Source organism: Acomys minous (genome assembly GCF_964271855.1).
Source record: "Acomys minous genome assembly, chromosome: 11".
In the NCBI taxonomy this organism is placed as follows: domain Eukaryota; kingdom Metazoa; phylum Chordata; class Mammalia; order Rodentia; family Muridae; genus Acomys; species Acomys minous.
Genome location: NC_140492.1, coordinates 54092503 through 54113745, shown reverse-complemented (window position 1 = coordinate 54113745; position 21243 = coordinate 54092503). Strand labels below are relative to the sequence as shown.

At 49.2% G+C, this 21243-nt stretch overlaps 1 protein-coding gene and 2 long non-coding RNA genes across 5 annotated transcripts in view; 1 reads left to right on the top strand and 2 right to left on the bottom strand.

The window, feature by feature from the left end:
* GPR156 (G protein-coupled receptor 156) overlaps positions 1–10482 on the top strand; it is an 88524-nt gene extending 78042 nt beyond the window's left edge. For both annotated transcript variants that reach the window (XM_084802615.1, XM_084802616.1), the window contains 2 exons: positions 4122–4280; positions 8756–10482. In XM_084802615.1, the coding sequence (XP_084658741.1) occupies positions 4122–4280; positions 8756–10060 (1464 nt within the window). In that variant the 3' untranslated portion in view covers positions 10061–10482. The remainder of the gene's footprint in view (positions 1–4121; positions 4281–8755) is intronic.
* Positions 1–10575, bottom strand: part of LOC311609491 — a 30065-nt gene extending 19490 nt beyond the window's left edge. The window contains exon 1 of the long non-coding RNA XR_014783411.1: positions 10475–10575. This is a non-coding gene — a long non-coding RNA (uncharacterized lncRNA). The remainder of the gene's footprint in view (positions 1–10474) is intronic.
* Positions 10576–16667: 6092 nt separating this feature from the next.
* LOC311609490 overlaps positions 16668–21243 on the bottom strand; it is a 47830-nt gene continuing 43254 nt past the window's right edge. The window contains exons 3-4 of one of the 2 annotated variants that reach the window (XR_014783405.1): positions 19757–19894; positions 16668–16909 (exon numbers count right to left, since the gene is read on the bottom strand). This is a non-coding gene — a long non-coding RNA (uncharacterized lncRNA). The remainder of the gene's footprint in view (positions 16910–19756; positions 19895–21243) is intronic. The other variant, XR_014783406.1, reaches the window with a different exon arrangement.

The window sequence follows — 21243 nt, the reverse complement described above, 5'->3', positions numbered from 1 at the left end:
TTCCTCCTGGTTTTCTTGGGCTTCATTTCTTCTGTTTTTCTCTCTCGAGCTGTTTTTCCTCTTGAACCGACCGTGATATGAGACTAGACTATATCTTACAGTATTTCATTGGAGAAAAATGACTGACTGAGGTCTGCTCCTAAATTGATTTCTCCTCTGACTCAGAGATGTTTGGTAGATAGAAACGCGGCTTTCCCCCGTGAGACTCGCACTGTGTCCCCTGGGGCCGTGACACAGCTGAGCACTTTAGGAAAGGCGTCTGAGGAGAACTGGGGCGAGTCCCGGAATGGCCAGAGCCTTCAGATCCGCTGTGATGTGGAAAAGTCTCTAGGCGGCGCTAGAGAGCAGGGCGAAGCAACTGTAAGGCAAGGGACCCAAGAAGCGTGTACACAGGCTGTCAGGAAATGCACGCGTGTATCTCATGCCAAGCGCTGAGGTCATCGCCAGCCATCAACCCAGCCCCTGCTTCTGTGGCCCGAGTGTAGCCCATCCCCCACCCTTCCATTCCATTCCGAAAGGCTAAATTCCGAGGACATTTTTCTCTTCCAGCCCAGCGTTCACTACACATAGAGGACTTGTCCCCTTTACCTCGTGCCCACAAGCCTGGAGAACAGTGAAGAAAGGCTCCCTTCATTTATTCAGATAGTTTGGCCACATCTTAGTCGCTAGGGACAGGCGGTGAAGCGCAGGGTCCTTACCCTCTTTAAATCTGGTGGGGAGCAAGCATAAGAGGAATTAAAATACCGTGTGCTGAATGCTTTGGAAGCTGCCCCAGATTTTCCTAGAACTCATGGTACCATCACATCAAATGGGCATTGGAGGTCAGTCTTGAGACAGAAGCCTGGAGCAGATGGGGAGAGGGGTAAGACAGGAAATGAGAAGCAACTCCCAAGAGTAGGAGGGGCTCCAAGGGAGGACCATCCAGACTTTACCCCCCTCATTTTATTACATTTAAAATTTTATTTTATTTGTGTGTGTGCGTGCCATGGGGCATTGATGGAGGACCAACGTGCAGGAGGAGTTGGGTCTCTCCTTCCACTATGGAGGGGTTCCTGGGATTGAACCCAAGTCACCAGGCCTAGTGGAAAGCACCCTTACCCACTGGACCATCTTGCCTTCCTGCTCTTTGCTATTTCAAAATTAAATTTATTTTTATTAATTATTTTTATGTATATGGGAGTTTTGCCTGCACGTATGTCTTTGCACCATGTGCATTCCTGGTGCCCACAGAGACCAACAGAGGATACCAGGGTCCCTGGATCTGAAGTTACTGACAGTTGTGAGCTGCCATGCGGGTCCTGGGAACCCTGGGGTCCCCTGGAACAGCAGCCAGTGCTTTTGACGCCTGAGCCATCTCTCCAGCCTCTCTTTGCTATTTCTGAAATAGAAGTAAGTTGAGAAGTCAGAAAGTAGTTGCCTGTTATGGATGTCACATGGATTCCCACTGATACTACTTCCTGGGACCGTGGTAATAATTGCCAATGGCTTTAAACAGAACAAATGTGGGGCTGGAGAGATGGCTCAGAGGCTAAGAGCACTGGCTGCTCTTCCAATGGTCCTGAGTTCAATTCCCAGCAAGCACACGGTGGCTCACAACCATCTATAATGAAATCTGGTGCCCTCTTCTTGTACAAAACACTATATACATAATAAATAAATGAGTATTTAAAAAACGAAAACAAAACAAAACAAATCTGTTGCCTTGCAGTTCTGTAGGGCAGATATCTAAAATGGGTCTAATTTGACTAACATCAAGGTATCCATAAACCTGCAATTTTTCTTCAGACAAAGGGGGAGACTCTCTTTTTTTTTTCTTTAAGATTTATTTATTTATTATTATGTATATAGTGTTCTGCCTGCATGTACATCTGCAGGCCAGAAGAGGGCATCAGATCACATTATAGATGGTTGTGAGCCACCGTGTGGTTGCTGGGAATTAAACTCAGGACCCCCAGAAGAGCAGTCAGTGCGCTTAACCTCTGAGCCATGTCTCCAGGCACCTTTTTTTCTTTTGTTGTTTTGTTTTGTTTTGTGTGGTGTGTGTGTGTGTGTGTGTGTGTGTTATTTTTCAAGACAAGGTTTCTCTGTGTAGGGGGGGTCTATTTCTTGACTTTTCACAGTTTCTAGAGCCCACCTGCCTTTTTTAGTTCATGCCCCCTCCCTCTTCATGGCCGTTCCTCCTCTTTGCTGTCCTGGAACTCACTCTGTAGACCAGGGTGGTCTCGAACTCACAGAGATCCACCTGCCTCTGCCTCCAGGGTTAAAGGTGTGCACCACCAACCCACAGCTCCTCCTTTTTTACATGGACTCTCATAATGACATTGCTCCCCCACCTGAATATTCTAGACTAATCACAAAATTCTGTTTGACCATGACCAAGACAACTCTTTCTTTCTTTTTTTTTTTTTTTTAAGATTTATGTATTTACATATTATTCTGCATGCATGTACACCTGCATGCCCCAAGAGGGCACCAGATCTCATTATAGATGGTTGTGAGCCACCATGTGGCTGCTGGGAATTGAACTCAGGACCTTTGAAAGAACAGACAGTGCTCTTAACCTCTGAACCATCTCTCCACCCACCCCCCACCCCCAGGCAACTCTTATAAAAGAAAGCGTTTAACTGGGGCTGCTTACAGTTTCAGAGAATTAGTCCATTAGCATCATGGTGAGAAGCACGGCAGTGTGCAGGCAGGCTTGGTCCTGGAGGAGCCAAGCGTTCTACCTCCTGATCTGTGGGCAGCAGGAGACTGTCCCACACTGGGCGGAGCTTGAGCATAGGAGACCTTAAAGCCCGCCCCAAACACCTACTCCAACAAGGCCACACCTCCTAATAGTGCCACTCCCTATGGGCCAAGCAAGTGATTGCCCAACCTATAGAATTCACATTACCCAGAAGCCAGAAACAAAAATTTACAAGTCCTTTGGAAGAAGTACCTTGATTCTTGGAAAGTGCAAGAGTCCATTCCCAGAATTCACAAGAGTCAAGTCTCAAGGCCCAGGACCTGCAGAAAGGAGGGACCAAAAGGAATTGGAGGGCTTTGGTGAAAGAATGCCTTCACTCCACCAGCTTAGGGAAGATGAGCCCAAGGCTTGATGTGGCGTTATGCCTGTGTTGAGCCGGTCTCTGAGCCTGCAGAGATGGCCCTACAATGGGTGCCGAGACTGGAGGGTAAGAGGTCTCTGACCTCTGCCGCTGGGGTCCCCTGTCGTTCGCATCTTAGGCACTCGCTAGGTAGACACACAGTCTCAGTAGCTCTGCAGACTCCTATCCGTCATTGTGAAAGTGGGCCAGACCATGCCTCCACAGATTGCTTCCAAAGGACAGTTTCTGGACCACCCCACCCCCACCCCTCAGTTATATAAGAATCCAAGATGTGGCAGGTAGTGGTGGGAGGTGTCTGTCGAAAGTGATGTGTGACCTTGGAAAAGTCACACTCCTACAAGTTTCCCTGTTAGAAAATACAGCCATGTGTCGGGCCTGACATTCTAATTTTACTGAGAGATGTTGTTGTTGTTATTGTTTGTGGTTTTTCAAGACAGGGTTTCTCTATGTGGCCCTGGCTATCCTGGACTCACAGTGATCCACCTGCCTCTGCCTCCCGAGTGCTGGGATTCCAGGTGTGTGTCACCACTCCCAGCCAGATGCTGGTTTTTAACTTGTGCTTTAGCCATTAATTTGGGTTAGAAGGTCTCCAACGATGAACAGGGCTCTTGACAGCAGAAAACATCTCACTCAACAACTGAAAAATAATATGAATAGCTACATACAGCTGGAAACGGCTTCACGGACACTTTATCGTTCAGTTGGCTCCCAAGCTAGAGCTTTGGAATGCTGCTGTAGTCGTGTCTCTCCTCTGATCTCCTTTGACACTTTGACAACAGAGAGGTTGTTTTCAATCATATTCTGTCTTATTCTTGGGCACTTTAAAAGCGTGAGACCTTAACGCTCTCCGTGTTTTTCTGTCATTGCTGTCTGTGAACGCTGCGGGGCAAATGGCATTTTAAGGAGTAAACAGCGTGTGCATTTGTGCGTCGGTGACAGTGTATTTATGAGAAAAGAGCGAGCGAAGTGTTTCTGGGTGCGTAATTAAATAAATAACACGTGTTCTTCTCGCAGCTGAAGCAATGGAAAGCATTCGAAGGAGAAAACCAAACAATCCGACGCATGGCCAAGTATTTCAGCACTCCCAGCAAAAGCCTCCACAGCCCGTTTGAGGAGGATCAGAACTGCCACTTGAGGGACGAGAAGAGCTGCATGGAGAGGCTCCTCACAGAAGTAAGCTGCACCTTGCCTAGCAGGCTCCCTGTGAGGAGCTCCAGCCACGTGAAAGCAACCCCACAGGCCCCGTGCCCCCCCCCCCGCATGCCCTCGTGGCCCCCCACGTTCCTACTGCCAACATTCTCTGTCCCAGTCAGTCTTCTAATTTCCCCAACAACAAGCAAGACCTCACCATCACCCTCAGTGACCCTGGTCCATGTCAGCCCATGCAACAGACAGGTGTAGACTGAGTCATTGTGCTACATGCTGATGAACTGGACAAACTGGCTTCCTGACCTAATGGAGTTCACAACAGTCAAGTGAAGCAAAGGAATATTGATTAAGTAAATATTTCACCTAAACTGTGATAGACAGGAAGAGCTGGAGATGTGGCTCGGCCGATGGAATGCTTATCTGGCATGCGCGAAGGCCTGGCTTTCGTCCCAGGACTACTAAGCCAGGTGTGGCAGCACCTGCGCTTGGTTCCAGTATTCAGGAAGTGGAAGCAAGAGCATCAGAAGTTCAAGGTCATCCTGGGTTCCATAGGGAGTTCAAGGCCAGTCACCTGGGACTCTAGCTAAAGAGAAAGGGAAGGAAAAAAAAAAACTAAAAAAGAAAAACCTGAAACTGTGCTGAGACTCAGGAGAGACGCCATCAGGATTGGCGAAGGAGAATAATAATAATTGGGTGGAGGAGGAGGTAAAGGAGCACAGCAGAATAGTGAGGCACGTCTCTGTATGGAGGGTAATGACGAAGAACAATTGGCCAGGTGAAGGCTTGAGGGGGAAAAAAAAAAACTCCATGTAGAGGGAACCTCATTGTTTCCAACAGCCTGAGCTCCAGGAGACCGCGGGGTCCCTGAGGACAGTCTTTACACACAGCATGCCACTGTATCCAAGATCTTCTGGGTCTCTCTGACATCACTGACTAGCAGGAGACCTCAACCTTCTCATGGCCCAGCACTTCCAGATGTGTCTACAGATGTTGGGGTAGGGGTGAACAAGGGTCTCTGAACGCCATCACAGCGTCAAGGCGGCTTAGGTGCCTCAGCCCTTCTTAGTTTTGCACTTGAACCTGAGCTGGCCCCCTCTCCCAGATGAGCATAAACATGGACTTGAAGTCAAGGATATGGGGAAAACAAAAATTGAGGCCTGTGCTCCATAAGGAGGCGGTACAGCCAGGTGGTTGGTGGCGCACGCCTTTAATCCCAGCACTTGGGAGGCAGTGGCAGGCAGATCGCTGTGAGTTCCAGGCCAGCCTGATCTACAAAGTGAGTCCAGGACAGCCAAGGCTACACAGAGAAACCCTGTCTCAAAAAAACAAACAAAAAAAAAACCCCAAAAAAACCAAGAAGGTGGTACAGGGCTTACGTAAACAAATTAGTGTTTTCACACTAAGTAAGCCAAATTATATAATACATATGTATACACACACACACACACACACACACACACACACACACACACACACACACACACACAAATAACTATTAGGGAAACCAGACATTTTTTTTGCTTTTGATAGAGGCACTGGGTCCTGAGCCTGAACGACCCTATGAGAGAACAGTGTGGGGAAAGCTTCAGAAGCATCCAGATGCCAGCACCCCTGGGCCCTGCTTCTCTAGCGCCCCCACAGTACACCCTCCATTCTAGACCTTCTTTATCCACCAGAAAAAAACCTCTCCCCCCTTTACATTGTTTCAAAGCCAGATTTCTCTCCACCTGGCAGTGGAGTCGCTGCGCCCCTGGGGCTCTGTAAAGTCTTTAGAGAAATGTCTCCCCTGGTGAACAGAAGGCCCGAAATTTGGCTAGAACCAGCAGGATGCTTTTCATTTAGGGCCGGCTGACACTGGAACAGCCGAACGGACTGGAACGGACTCTTTAGCCTTATGGTAATTTTTCTTTGAGCAGCCCTGTTTCCCACGCTGAGGCTGAATGCACTCTTTCCAAAAAGAAACCTTGAGTCCGCAGGAAAAGAGCCCTTAGCAGGCTCAAGTACATAACCAGCGAAAGGCTGTCTCTGCCGCACTGCCTATGCCCGAGTATCTCCCATACAAGAGGCCTGAGAGGCAGCAGCCAGTCCTGGGGACCTGAGGTTAGCAAGCAAGGGATGGTTTACTCCGCATCCTGGCTGCCAGCCCTGCCCCTTCCCTACACAGGACAGCACCTGTCCAGCTAAGCTCACTGGACCTCCTTTGCAGTTTTTGCTTTTGAGACAGTGTCTAGGTAGCCCAGTCTGCCAACAAACTGTGATCCTCCGGCCTCAGTTCCCCTAGCTCTAGACATGCACAAGCGGTTTTTCTCGTTCTGGACCTGTTGCCCTGGAAGTGGTGAAGAGCAGCATCTGCCCTTGACCTCCCACTGTGCATGAAAGCAGTGGACGGACTGTCTGCCCCCTTAGCCTGACGGCCCTCCCTTCCATGTTCTGCCACAGAGGAAGCTGCCATCACCTTTTCTTCCTGGTACTAGAGAAGTGAGCTGTGGACTCCTAAGGCCTGTGCCCCCATGCAGTTGTGACATTTTTGCTTCCCACCGGGGACCAAAATAATGATTGAAAAATTCATTTAAAAAGCTGCTGCCCCGGGGAGGTCAGATTCTAGACTACCATGGCAGGACCTCACACCATGCCTCTAATTAACATGAAGCCGGGAGGGAAACAGCCCTGCTTCCTTTTGTGGAAAGAGGGAAATTGACCGTTTACATCAACGTTTCTGAAGCTGTGGTCAGCCAGCTTCGGATGTTTGCCTGGCTTGGAGAAGGGCATTCTTCCCGTTTGGAGGGTCAGATTGTCCTATACCGCAAAGCCATTTGTAGACCAGGCCCAAGGAAACAGAAGGCCTGTTTTACCCCTGGAGCAGTGTTTCTCAACCTGTTGGTTGCAAACCCCACAGGGTCACATATCAGATGTCCTGCATATCAGATATTTATATTACAATTCATAATGGTAGCAAAATTATAGTTATGAAGTAGCAATGGAATAATTCTTTGACTGGGAGGGGCGCGGTGACCACAACATGCGGAACTGTGTTAAAGGGTCGCAGCAGTAGGAAGGTTGAGAACCGTTGTCCTAGAGCATGGTTGTCAGCTATGGCATTCTCTTGCCTGCTGGGCCTGGCATGAGGAGATGCAGGGGAGGTTTCGGGAGTGGGTGCCGGGGGAGGAAGAAAGGGGCCAAGTCTCTACTGAGAAGCCATCATGGGTACTCTGACACGTCCCACACAACACAAGGAGCCTGAGTGTCTTCCTGTCACTCATGGCCTCTGTTCAAGGTGGTCTTCACTCATCCAACCAGAGCCAGGCCTACCACTCCTCAGGAGGAGAAATGGGGGACTGGCAGGTGGAACTTCCCATGGAAGTCCCGCCCACCCGCTCCACCGGTCTCTTCTGATGGGAAACCAGGAGAGCCAGCACCAGTAAACACTGCCTTCTGATTTCACACCGGGACAGCGGGCTTACAGGACCACTACGAATTTACTGGAAGGTTTTACTCTGTGTAGTGCCCCCTTAAGTGAACATTTCTGACTGGGTGTCCTGGCACATGCTTGGGATATCAAGGCAGAAGGATTGCCATGAACCTCAGGCCAGCGTTAGACAGTGACTTGTAGGCCAGCTGGGGTACAATGTGAGACCCTGTCTCTAACCAAAGAGAACTGCTTCTGGCCAACGTTTGCACGTAATCTGACAGGCAAACAAAGGCTCAGTCCATGGCCAGGCTGGATTGTTTATTACGGTTTTCGAGACAGGATATCTCTGTGTTAGCCTTGGCCATCCAAGACTTGCTTTGTAGACCAGGCTGGCCTCAGAACTCACAGCAATCCTCCTGCCTCTGCCTCCCTGAGTGCTGGGATTAAAGGCGTGCACCACCATGCCCGGCTCAACACAACAGTTCTTTAAGAGCTACTAATAGACCGCTTAGGCCTCTCACACCAAGAGGCCCTGCCACTTCCAAGGAAGTGTTGAAACCAAACTGAGATTCTCATTGGCTCTTCTTAGCTCCAGTATCAAAGGTTGTCCCAGGAATTTCCACCTTCCCTTTCCCTATTCATCCTGTTTTCCAGGATATTTTACAAGAGACGAAACATTTGTCTTCAAGTTTGTCAAGCCTGGAGATGTGCTTCAGATCCGTTTGTGGCTTGCACAAGTGTGAGAAACCTGAGTTGGGCAGTCCCAAAACACTGTTTAGGCTGCTGCCCTACAGAGGACCCTGACCCCTTGGGGCTGGAGACATTGCGATGCTGAGGCAGGTACCAGCAAAACTGAAAGCTAGGCCTCCTTCACCGTCACAAACAGCAGTGCACAATCTAGGCCCGGGAAGGGGAGAGAGAGGGAGCCCACGGTGACAATACATCCTATGGCCTCTCCTGGCCTTCACACGTCAGTCACTGCATTATAAACACTCGGCGTAGGTCTCCAATGTCACACTTTGCACCGTAGAAGGCCTTGTGCACCTCCCAGCAGCGTCTTTTGTTGAGGGTCTTGTTTTTTACTCCACAGAAAAACGCGGTAATTGAAAGCCTGCAAGAACAAGTCAGCAACGCCAAAGAGAAGCTGGTGAAGCTCATGTCTGCAGAGCGCACCTGTGACTCCCCGGAGTGGCCTGTCCCAGCTGCAGCCTCCGCCCACGGGCTGGCACTTCAGGGAGCTTCGGAACACCCTGTTGCCTCTGAGAATGATATTAAAACAGCTGCCAAGAACTCTCTTCATGCCTCAGTGGCGGCCACCCAGCACATGCAAAGCCCCGGGGCATCTAGAAGGGACACCAGCCCCTCTCCAGACCAAAAAGACAACGTACCATCGAAACAGTTTTGTGACCGTTTGGATACGGGTTGCAGCCAGAAGCCACAGGCTGAACCAAGTGAGGATCCTGAAAGAAGACATCAGGGACCCATGGCCCCAAGCCAGAGTTTCATGGCAGATAGAGTGGCCCAAGACCCTCATATGCCTGAGCAGACCTCAGAGGAACTTCCAGAGAGGCTACCTTGGGTCAGTTCAGTAGTCAGAGAGAAGCTTCAGGAAGTCTTACAAGAGCTGGATCTGGGCCCCGAGGCTCCCCTTTCCCCAGAACCTTGTTCCCAGCAGCTGTGGAAGAGTACCACTTCCCACAGCCCCCAGAAGCTATCCGCTTCTAAATTGGGTTTCAGCCCGTACATAGTGAGGAGGAGACGGGCAGCCCAGCGGGCTCGCTCCCACATCCCTGGCGCTATGTCCCTCAATAAGGGGCGTCAAGCAAATAGTACTGTTTCTGGTGCACAGAGTGGGCTGATTGTGCGGAACAGAGACAGCCCCAGGCTAGACCGCCACAATGCAAGATCCAAGGTACCAAAGTCCTCTCCTGTAAAACTGTCACTGCTCTCGGATCCTCCCCAGACACGGGGTACCTTGGAAGGGGGTAAACAATGCCAGACCGAGGCTCAGGGGGCCGGAGGATGTGACGTAACTTTTTCTTGCAAACCTTCCGCTTCTGCCCAGGCTCAAAATCCCACCGCCCCATGCCTGCCCTCTTCACCAGCTCTGCCCAGGCAGCGTCAGCCTCATCCGCTAGCGGCCACTGGCTGTCCTTCCTTGTCTTCTGAGTGCTACAACCTGGACAGCGAGTCCAGCAGCTCAGACGAGTTCTTCTGCCGCTGCCACCGGCCCTACTGTGACATCTGCTTCCAGAGCTCTTTGGATTCCAATGACAGTGACACATCAGACAGTGACCTTGAGCCGGCTTCGGGGCTGGCCTCCTGGGAGAAGCTGTGGGCTCGTTCCAAGCCTGTTGTGAACTTCAAAGATGACTTGAAGCCCACACTAGTGTGAAAAGCGGTGAGGTGGGGCTGGTCACAGAGGTCAGTTTGGGTCCCACAGAACCCGGGGTGGTGGGAGGAGAGCCAGATTTCAGCTTTGGGGGACCTGATCGGCGCCGTGCCTTGACCAGCCTCGACTGTGTTTGTTCCTCCTCTGAAAACGCCTTGATCTATGAAAAGGAGAGCATAGCCCACTCTACTACTACCTCAGAGCTCTAGCGAGGGACGGTAAAATAATAACTCCTTATACTGAAGGTGCTAAGCAAGCAGAGAGAGTCGCCCAATTCAGCTCTGCCTGTATTCTACGAAACTCTGAATGCATACCAAGTGGCCAGCTGCCTGGCTGGCTGCACTGAAAAGATGGAGGAATAGGCTTCTGCAGAACCAATGTGACCCACCAAACTAGCCTTTTAGTGAACGGACCTACCAGGTAGATGAGCCTGCACTTCCGTCCTTCCAGTCCACGGGAGGGGTGGCTTGCTTTCTGCTGAAGGCAGTAAGCATCGCTATAACAAGGGTCCAGCTTCTGGCTCGGCTCAACTCGGCTCGGCTCGGCTCGGCTCGGCTCGGCTCGGCTCGGCTCGGTAGTACCTGGAGCCTGTCCCCTGCTTTCTCCCAGTGACACACTATTCTACTTGAACACAAGAGGGGGAGGGGAATAAATGACTGGCAAGAAGGGCAAGAAAGAAAGAAAAGAGGTTGTGAACATTTCACCCGAGTCTGGCTTGGTACTTGGCAATACCAAATCCCAGTCGTTCCTAATGAAAACCCTTTGAAATAGACACTCATTGTTTTTGTTTCTGATTTTGTTTTGTTTGTTTGTTTTTATTTTTTTTTGAGACAGGGTTTCTCTGTGTAGCCCTGACTGTCCTGGATTTGCTTTGTAGACCAGGCTGACCTCGAACTTACAGCGATCCACCTGCCTCTGCCTCCCGAGTGCTGGGATTAAAGGCATGCGCCACCATCGCCCTGCTTAGACACTTTTATTTCTACAGCTAGGGACCAAGAGGTTTAGAGAAATGGGGGGACATCCCCCCCCAACACTGCTGGAAAGTGACTAGTAGAGAATTTGCATACATGACTGAAACTGGGCGTTGGTGACTTTCCCCAGGGACCCTTCTCCCCCTTCATGCTTTTGAGGGGTGGCAGGCAAGATCTAGGCTGAACAGAGGCTGAGCGAGCTGGTAAGATGTCTTCACCCTGCAATCCTAGAGGACAAAGCCAAGTTCTCTATCCTGCCTCTTCCCACTGCTGGGGCACACCTGCGGCTCGAGGGGACTCAGGCCATTGGTACAGAGTGAGCTCCAGGAACTCAACCCACTGGCATGCTGCATCAGCACTGAATGTGGTTTTTGTGAAGGAGGCAGGGACATTGGACACTAAACATCTCACAGATGTGTCACAGACTCTCAGGTCTGCTGCCACCTCCTGGGCCTCGAGATGCTTACCCACGGAGGCTCTGCTGGGAGGACAGCATCTTCAATACAAATTTCACAATTTATTTTGGGGGGGGGGGCAGTGTTGTAGTTTCCATGTGTGTTGTTTGTATGATGGCCCCGTGTTACCTTAATAAAAGAGAAATGACCCTCAAAATAAGTCTCTTTTATGATGATAATCTTGCAGCCGGGCTCAGTGGCACACACCTTTAATCCCAGCACTCAATGAGGCAGAGGCAGGCAGATCTCGGTGAGTTCAAAGCCAGCCTGGCCTACAAAGTGTGTCCAGGACAGCCTGGGCTACACAGAGAAACCCTGTCTCGAAAAAATCCAAAAAGATTTTTTTTAATGTGGGTCTTCCCACTTCAAATTAATAATTATACTCTTGCACCGAGAAGGAGGAATCTGGGGAAGTCCAAGCCACTGGAAGGAGGTAAAATACAGAGTTGCTGTTGGGCTCTGAAGGTTCCAAACACATTTTTTTGGCAAGTTTCCACCTGGTTTTTGTTTGTTTGTTTGTTTGTTCTGTTGGTTTTTCCAGACAGGGTTTCTCTGTGTAACAGCCCTGACTTTCCTGGTACTAGCTGTGTAGACTAGGCTAGCCTCGAACTCACAGAGATCCACCTGCCTCTGCCTCCCAAGTGCTGGGATTAAAGGCGTACGCCACTACCGCCCAGCTGGTTTCCATTTGTAATAGACTCTATGGTGATCTCTTTGTACAGGTCCTTATTTCAAAAACATTCCCTTAGCCAGCACATGGTGGAGCACACCTTTAATCCCAGCACTCAGGGAGGCAGAAGCAGGCGGATCTCTGTGAGTTTGAAGCCAGCCTGGTCTACAAAGTGAGTTCCAGGACAGCCAGCACTATTATACAGAGAAACCCTGTCTTAAAACCACAAAAACAGTAACAGCCCCTTTAGTGGGTGGAGGAAACGGCGTAGACCCACAGAGACTTCTCCTCTGACTGGGTTTCTCCTTCCCTCCCCTCCCCCCTTATGCCACCACTAGCAGCCCCTCAGTCCCTTAATGTTGACCCCAAGGATTCACAACTAAGTGCCCAGGCCTCTCATTCTGTGTCTAGACCCCCTACCACCACAGGCCCAGCCCTTCCACAGCCCCATCCTTTTCTCATCTAGACTTCCTGCCCCCAACACACACACACACACACACACACACTTCACGTGCTCTCAATAGCTTGCCAGTCAAGGTTTAGGTGAGGCATGTGTTGCTCTTTGGCTTTCCCAAAGCATCCCCAGATGGAACCAACCGGCCTCCAGTTGAACATGAAGGATGTTTTCTGGCCCGTGGTCTGGCCTTGGTTATAGAAGCTTTAATTATGCATCTTGCCAAAAATGACTTTGTAAACTATACTAGACGTGACTGAGAAGGTGGAACATCAATGCCAAATGCTCCCGATGTACATGCAAAGAGGGCCACTATTGGAAAACACTGCGTCCCATCACTTCTCCTCCTCGCGCATAGATTTTCTGAAGCGTCTACCCAGGGCAGCCAATGACGAGATCCTTAAAGGGATGCATGTGCTCTTGCCAAGTTCTTGGTTACATTCTTGAAGAAAAATCAGTTAACTGTGCCAAGGAATCCTTTGGAAGTAAACATTGCCTCTGCTGCCGTCATCACACCATGTAACTGTTGGTCCTAAGGCCAGGCATAGTGCCAGGCCCAACTCTGCCCCTACAATATTTTTTTGTTTGTTTGTTTGTTTGTTTTTGTTTTTATTTTTGTTTTTGTTTTTTGTTTTTTTCAAGACAGAGTTTCTTTATGTAGCCTTGACTGTCTTGGACTTGCTTTATAGACCAGGCTGGCCTCGAACTCACAGAAATCCACCTGCCTCTGCCTCCCAAGTGCTGGGATTAAAGGTGTGTGCCACCATGCCCAGCCCCCTACAATATGTTTTCTGCTGATAGAAAATCTTGGGACTGCAGAGGCAGGCGGGATCTCTGTGAATTCGCAGCCAGCTTGGTCTACAAAGCGAGTCCAGGGCAGCCAAGGCTGCACAAGGAAACTCTTTCTTGAAAAATTCAAACCAAAAGTAAACAAACAAACAAAAGAAAAAAAGAGAAAATCTTGGTACTGAAGACATCTTTCTTCACAACAAAGACCTGTCCTTATCTCCCAAGTTATCCCAAGCCCACTTTTCTTAAATGACCAACTTGGACCACTCTGAGTTCAAGAAAGAAAGCATCCTGTGTGGGAGGCATGGCTTTTCAGAACTTAAAACTTTTTTCTTTTTTCTTTTTATTTAATGTCTATGATTTACATGTCATGCACCAAACTCCCTCTCCTCCCTCTAGTAAAATAAAACAAACAAACAAACAAAAAATCTTGTCACAGAAGCTGTAGTGTATCACCCGGTATAGCCTTTTGTCCACATATGTTTACTTTCAAATGTTCATTGCTTAGGAGTCATGAGTCTGGTTGGAGGCCTACACTATCGTTACCTGATCCTCACTGGGACTGCTGTCGGATATCCCGTTGTTGCCGTGTGTCCTGGAGCTTCTTAATCTTTGAATCTGCAGGTCCAGCCCCTTCATGTGTCCCAGCAGGTCATACATGGGGTAGATATTGGGGTGAGGTCCACTCAAAGGCCTGGATCAGGCCCCCCTTCCTTGTCCTCAGGGCAGGGCCCACTGTCCTGCTCCTGTGTCACTGGGCCAAGGCCAGCTCTCCTGCTCCCGTGTCCTCAGGGCAAGGCTGGCTCACTCGCTCCCAAATCATCAGGGCAAGGCTCACTCTCCTGCTCCCATGTCATCATGGTAGGGCTAGCTTACCTGCTCTCATGTCCTCAGAGCAGGGCCCGCTCTCCAGCTCCCATGTCATTGTGGCAGGGCCAGCTGTCATCATGGCAAGGCCGGCTTTCCTGCTCTCATGTCCTCAGAGCAGGGCCTGTTTCCCTCTCCCATGTCATCATGGCAAGGCTGGCTCTCCTGCTCCTGTAGAACTTAAAACTTTTTGAAGGATTTTTTAAAAATGCGTATGAGTATTTTGCCTGCATGTGTATCCATGTATTGCATACATGCAGTGCCCATGGAGGTCAGAAGAGGGCATCAGACCCCTGGAGCTGGAATTACAAACAGTTGTGAGCCACTATGTAGGTGCTGAAAATTGGACCCTGACTCAATGCAAGAGCAGTAGGAGCTGTTAATCACTGAGCCATCTCTCCAGCCCAAGACATGATTTTTAAAAGAACTGCATCACTTTTAAAGTGGGTCCAAAGCCCCACTGACATATGTTTCCTCCATGGATTACAAGTTCCCAGAAAAGCACTGAGCACATCTTCCTTCTGTGTGTCCCAACCTGACAGTACCTCAGAGAGATTTGCACAGAGAAGAACCTGGTAAATGGCTGATGGGCAGCTTTCTGAGCAGGCAAATGATGAAAACTAGGGGGAGCAAGGAAACAAAGGCAGGAGGGTAAAGACCTTGTTCTGAGCCGAGAGCAGAGCCAGAAAGGGAGGCAACCACCTGGCTTTGCTTCCCTCAGTGCATTAAAACCATGAAATAACATCACTCGGAGACCCAGAAGCAACTGAATCCTGAAAATGACAGTACTTTAAGTCTCTTAGGGAAGGGCTGAGAGGATAATGGAGTTACTGAGAAACAAGAAAGAAAGCTGGGGGTGGAGGTGTGGACTTCAAGACGGGGTTTCTCTGTGTAATAGCCCTGGCCATCCTGGACTGGCTTTGAAGACAGGCCTCAGACTCACAGAGATCCCCCTGCCTCTGCTTCCCAAGTGCTGGCATTAAAGGTGTGTGCCACCACACCTGGCTAAGAAACCTTTTTTGATCAAAGTCTTCTCTTGGAGATTCTTGCTTCTTAGGCTTGGTCCTGGGACACCAGACAGAATTTTCAAGACATCTGTTGACCGGAGGAGGATATGAGCATCTGCATGGAACTTCTCCAGAGGCCGAGTGCAAGACAACACTCTCCTCGCCGCTCCCCCTATCCCCGGGGTACCTACTCTGACCCCTCTGACCTCAGCATCTTCAGACAACTACGTTTGAAGAGGAAAACACCCTGCGATATGTCCAGTTCACTACTGAAGTGGCGGAGAGACAGGAAGTAGCAATGCTGTATGGCAAGATATCTACTGTCAGTTTCCCTAATCTGAGTCAGTGTTTCCCTAAGGCATGTGGCTGGGAAGAACCGGGTGCTGGGAAAAGGCCCTGTGGAGATAGGTCTGGAGGGAACTAGGCGAAAAGGGAAAAAGAAAAAAGTCCGAAGCACAGAGAGCTGAGAGGGAGGCCGCATGAAGGACTGAAGCAGCAAAGAGTGGAGGCTCCAGGCTCGGCTTGCTGGGCGGCTAGCTCCTTCAAATCACCCTCCTCTAAACCAGTGTGGGGTTTCAGCTCTCAGCAGAGACAGCTAGAGGCTGAATTCAGAGGCAGGAGGCAGGGGGCAGCAAAGCTGAGATGCCTTTATTTTGTCCTTTCTTCAGTCTAAGAAACACGTGATGACCCTCTGTTTACTTCTCCACTTTGTCCTCCAAACTAGGAGCGAGCGCCACAAGGCTGGAGCACGTAGTAGCTGCTCGTCGGCGATCCTGGCCCAGCATCCTTTCCTCCACAAGGTTGTTGGTCTGCAAATATGTGTCAAAAGAAATAAATCAAGGAAGGAACGTGACACCGCCAGAACAGTGAGGCCAGCAAAGCAGCTCGGAGAGGTCCACCTGGGGAGGCAGGACTCGGGTGCTCCGCCTGTTCACGGAAGGGGCGTAGCGTTTCGTCGGCAAGATGTACAACCTCTTTGTGGCACCGTTTCCCCAGATATAAACTGGAATAGGAATGCCTGTATCCTGTAAGGTATTTAGGAAGGCTCAGTTAGCTGGCATGTAAAATGGTGCCAACTGTGCCACTATAAATGTCACGTCCTCCAAGAAATTCCTTTTCCCAAGGTTGTGCTTTTAGACAGACGTCAGTGTTTCCTCAGGGGATGGGGGCGGGGGGCGGTGCTTGAAGATAGTTCCTACTTGCTAAAAGGAGTCATTCTCTTTACCTGGCCAAAGGGACATGTGGCTCTCCCACTAACATATGCCTGGTATCCCACCCCAGCTCCCAGGCTGCCCCCCTCCCAGGTACCCAGCCCCCTACAGCCCAGAAGATACATAGCCTCACCACCCCGCCAGCCAGCTTCTCTCTGCTCTCTTGAGAGACAGGCAGCCTTCGCAGTTTGGAATACATTTATTTTTCTCTTTTCATCGGCAGAGTGGCTATTTGGCTTTCCTTACTGCATTCATTTCATTCAAGTAAACACGGTTGTTAGCGAAGGGGCAAGAATTTCTGAAAGGCTCTCCCATCAACAGCACCGGCACGCGCAAGTTTCTCACGGACTGTGTGCCCGCTGCCTCGAACCAACAACTCTCAGTGTGCCTGCTGGTGTGAGAGGAACAGTCAGAACAGAGCAGACATTCTGGAAAAAAAAAAAAAAAAGAAAAAAGAAAAGGCAGATAAAACATCCCAGAAAACTTCCTAGAAAGCCTATGGATACTTCCAGAAGCCTTCTTTCCCTTTAAGCTCACTGTCATTGTTTTCAGCTTGTTCCTCTGGGAACCGATAGCTACAACAGTGTGAAACTGGCCCTTCGGTTCAGCGCCCTTTGGAGCCAGTTGGCTTTTCAGTAAAGAGCATTTCCCTAGGGGAGACGTGATACTAGGGTGGGACCAAAGGCAAAGATACATGTGATTTCTTTTAAAGGGTAGCCAAAAGAAATGAGTGACTTCCTGTAGAAACATTACACTTTGCAATAGAAGTAGGCATTGTAAAACTCAGAGTTGTACCTCTAAGCCCCACCTGCCCAAGGACCAGGTAACTTCCTGGAATATTGGGAGTTGTAGTTCTTGGAAAATAGCAATGCCACATTGAAAAAAAAAAATACGGTGGCCATATGGGTTTGCCCTTAAAAGCTCCTACAACACATCTCCTGGCCACTCAGATGGGAATCCCAGGGAGTAGTCACCACCGAAGCCCATCCTGATCGATATTTAAAACTTGTTTCAAATGTGGCTCAAAAATGTGGAACTGGCCGGGCATGGTGGCACGTGCCTTTAATCCCAGCACTCTGGAGGCAGAGGCAGGCGGATCGCTGTGAGTTTGGGGCCAGCCTAGTCTACAAAGTGAGTCTAGGACAGCCAAGGCTACACAGAGAAATCCTGTCTTGAAAAACAAAATAAAACAACAACCACAAAAAAGTGGAACTGTTTTTTCCTCACTGGAATCTCAGGATTATATTAACACACATACTCCTATATATAAGACAGCTACTACGTGCCATTTAATCCTTGTCCATTAATGCTTATTACGGCCTACAAAGTAGATATGAACTCAGTGGTGAAGAAACTCTTCCTGGGAAAGTGTTGATAAGGCGGAGAGTCACGAGCCGGTTAGCGCCTGAGCCCCGGTGCGCACTCAAGTCGCACTGGAGACTGCTAGGCAACTCTCGGACTCTCCCAACGCTGTTTCTAGAGCACATGATACAGGTACGCTTCTAGAACAGAGTGGAATTTCAACACAGCAGGGCAAGGGCCACGCCTGAGGTATCCTGGGAAAAAGCCGGCTGGTCTGGTTCTGTGGGCCTCTTGCAAAATCCTCTCTGCTGAGTCACTGCGTGGTCCCCGGGGCTGGAAGGTGGCCTCCCGGAAGCTACCACCTGCTCACTCCAGCCCCTACAAGAAATTCACCTCTGAGCACAGGTTACACTGAAAGCAAGATAAGGCACCTCAAGCTGATTTTTCCCCGCTTTGAGGATTAGCACAAAAAGACACTGAGTTAGGGACCCGTAAGACCCCACGGCATGTGGAGATACAAAGTATACCTCAAGTGATTAGCGTAGAACCCTTGTCAGCTCCCACACCTCCGTGGGACTGGGAAGCCCTCCCTCCCCTCCATTTTCTCTAGGGTGCTCTCACTGTCCTGGAGTCTGAGGCGCTCCATATGGAGCTCCAGAACTCTCAGCTTACTAAGCGTCCTTGCTCTTGTCCAAGAGTGTGCTATTTCCACAGTACACCCCACCTGGCGGAGGCCTTTTGCCCCTCTCACCTTCCTTGAACTACCCTAGCCGGAAGCGGCTTCCCTAGCCTGAAGCGGCTTCCCTTCGGACTAGTGCCAGCTGTCCTGATTTATTAGGTAATAAATCTTCTACTCCTGATAGGTCCCTGATAGCGGCTCTATTGTTGATCCTGGGCTATCATATAAATCCTTCATTGTTAACTTTTCAGAAGCTCCTATCTTGCCTCTTCAAACCTTATCAGACAGAAGCAGGGCAGCAAACACTTGAACTTCTCACTGCATTTCTACAGCATCTTCTACAATGTCCTGACCAAAATGGCAAGGTTTAGGCTGCAGATGGGCCAGCTCTTTGCTACTGCCTGTCTGTGACGAGAATATCCCCGGAAGACAGAAAGGAATTCTGGGTATCTGGAAGTTTAGCCATTCAGAGTATCTTGGTTGTCTCCTTGGAAAGGAGGCTAACAGACACTCGCTGAGAATCTAGTGAGTACCAGGGACAGTACTGGAGCCCACAAAATATATTTCTCATTGTAACAGACACTGAGAAATCAGAAGCCAAGGTTCCGGCATGTTAAACAGCCCGTGAGAGCTGTAGTTTCCGCAGGGGAGGAATGCTGGTCCTGAGATGACAGAAGGCAAAAGGAAGCCAAACATCTGTGAAAACTCTAGTTTTAAAATTCATGTACGTTTGTCTATGTCTGTGTGAGAACATGAAGGTGAGTGCAGTGCCCACAGAGGCCAGAAGAGGGCATTTAATATCCCTGGAGTTAAAGGCAGTGGTGACCTACCCAATGTGATGCGTGGGAACCAAATAGTGATCACTCTTAACTACTGTACCGTCTCTCTAGCTTCCTTCAGGGGTTTTTGTTTTTATTTTTCTCTTCCTCCCTTACCACCACTACCACCCCCACCATCACTCCTCCTCCTCCTCTTCCTCCTCCTCCTCTTCCTCTTTCTTCTTCTTCTTCTTCTTCTTTTTCTTCCTCTTCTTCTTCAATACGTATGAGAGTATATGTGTGCCACATGCATGCCTGGTGCCCACAGAGGTCAGAAGAGTGTGTCAGGTCCCCTGAAGCTAGAATTAAGAAGAGCTATGAACCATCGTATGGGTGCTGGGAAGCAATTCTGGGTTATCTGAAAGAACAGTAAGTACTCTCAGCTGCTGAGACATCTCTCTCGCCCTTCGCGGGGTCTTATGGACCTCCAGCTGGTCTCAGATTTCCTACGTATCCAAGGATAGCCTTGAACTCACAGCAGTTCTCCTGCCTCCCACGAGATGGAATTAGGAACGCAGCCATCATGCTCAGCACGAAGCCTCTTTGATGCAAGTTTAAATGGTCCTTCTGAGAGAGGAGCCCCCAGGGCTGATCTTCTGTCAAGCTGCCAGTACCTGAACTTTGGAGAAGACACATTTAAGCCATAAGCAGTTCCTAAAATCCTGGGCCCGATTTCTCCCACACCCTCTCGAGGAAAAAAAATGGCGGGGTAAGGATAGCAAGGTCATCATATCTTTTCTTATAGCATAGCATATCCTATCATATGATACAGTAAAAACCGGAAACAGGACACAGGTTCATTGGTACGTTCTGGGATATCAGAAACAGGTACTTTTACTCTGAGGAAAGGGCGCTCATACCAGTAGAATGTAGCCAGATGCTTTGATTTCTTGCCCCATGGAACTGAAGATATTGACCATGGTTGCTTGAATCCATTCAGAAGTCAAAGTTGTCAATATCATGCACTGAAAGAACTTCTTTTCTTCCTTCTGGTCACTGAGTGTAGTTCCTCAGATACCCTGAGTCCTGACACTATATGCTTAAAGTGTACAAGGATGAGTTAATGAGAAGCCAGACCTGAGATCCTCTGTGTCTTGGCTCTGATCTCTGGGGTTCTGCCAGTCATTTCTAGCTCTAGGCTTTGTCAAATCCTGGCCTGAGGCCGTCCTACCCTTGCCTTGGCATAGCTTCCGAGTGGTGGGGAAGGCAATGGACTATGCACATCGTCCCCACCACCACTCTCCCCTGCTACTTTCCTGCATCCCAAATGCACACCCATCTCCCTTCACTGACTCATATTTAGCCAAGTGATGACATAGCCCCTAGCCAGGAGGTTCTCACCAGCTCCCTGGTAGTAAGTAGAATGCAGCCTGCCAGAGCTGTGTGGCAATGCTGGAAGCTGGTGGAACTTTTAGGAGGTAAAGCCAGAAGGACATTAGGCCTTGGCAACATGTCACTGAAAACAGCAGCAGGACTCTTGTCACTTGCTCTTCAACTTTCTTCTTCTTGCTTCTTGACCATGTATAAAATTAGGGTGTTTCTATATCCGCTCTAGCTCCCAAATAATGACAGAGACTAGAGAGCAACAAGCCAGATATTTTACATCGGTATAGATTATTCTATATAGATACAAATTTAATATTGTTTTTGTAGCCGGGCATGATGGCCCGTGCCTGCAATACCAGCACTCTGGGAAGCACAGGCAGGTAGATCTCTGTGAGTTCAAGGCCAGCCTGGTTTACAAAGTGAGTCCAGGAGAGCCAAGATAAGGAGAAATTTTACCTTGAAAAATAAAATTTTTTAAAAAGATTATTTTTGTTAGAACATACTGTATATATGTTGAAACTCTTGTTTAAGGTATTGTACCTATGCAACTCTTTTAAAAATACAATGTGAAATTCTAGTCCTTAGAAGCTGTCATTATAAACTGCCCAAGGTAATTAAGAAATGCAAACTAACAGTC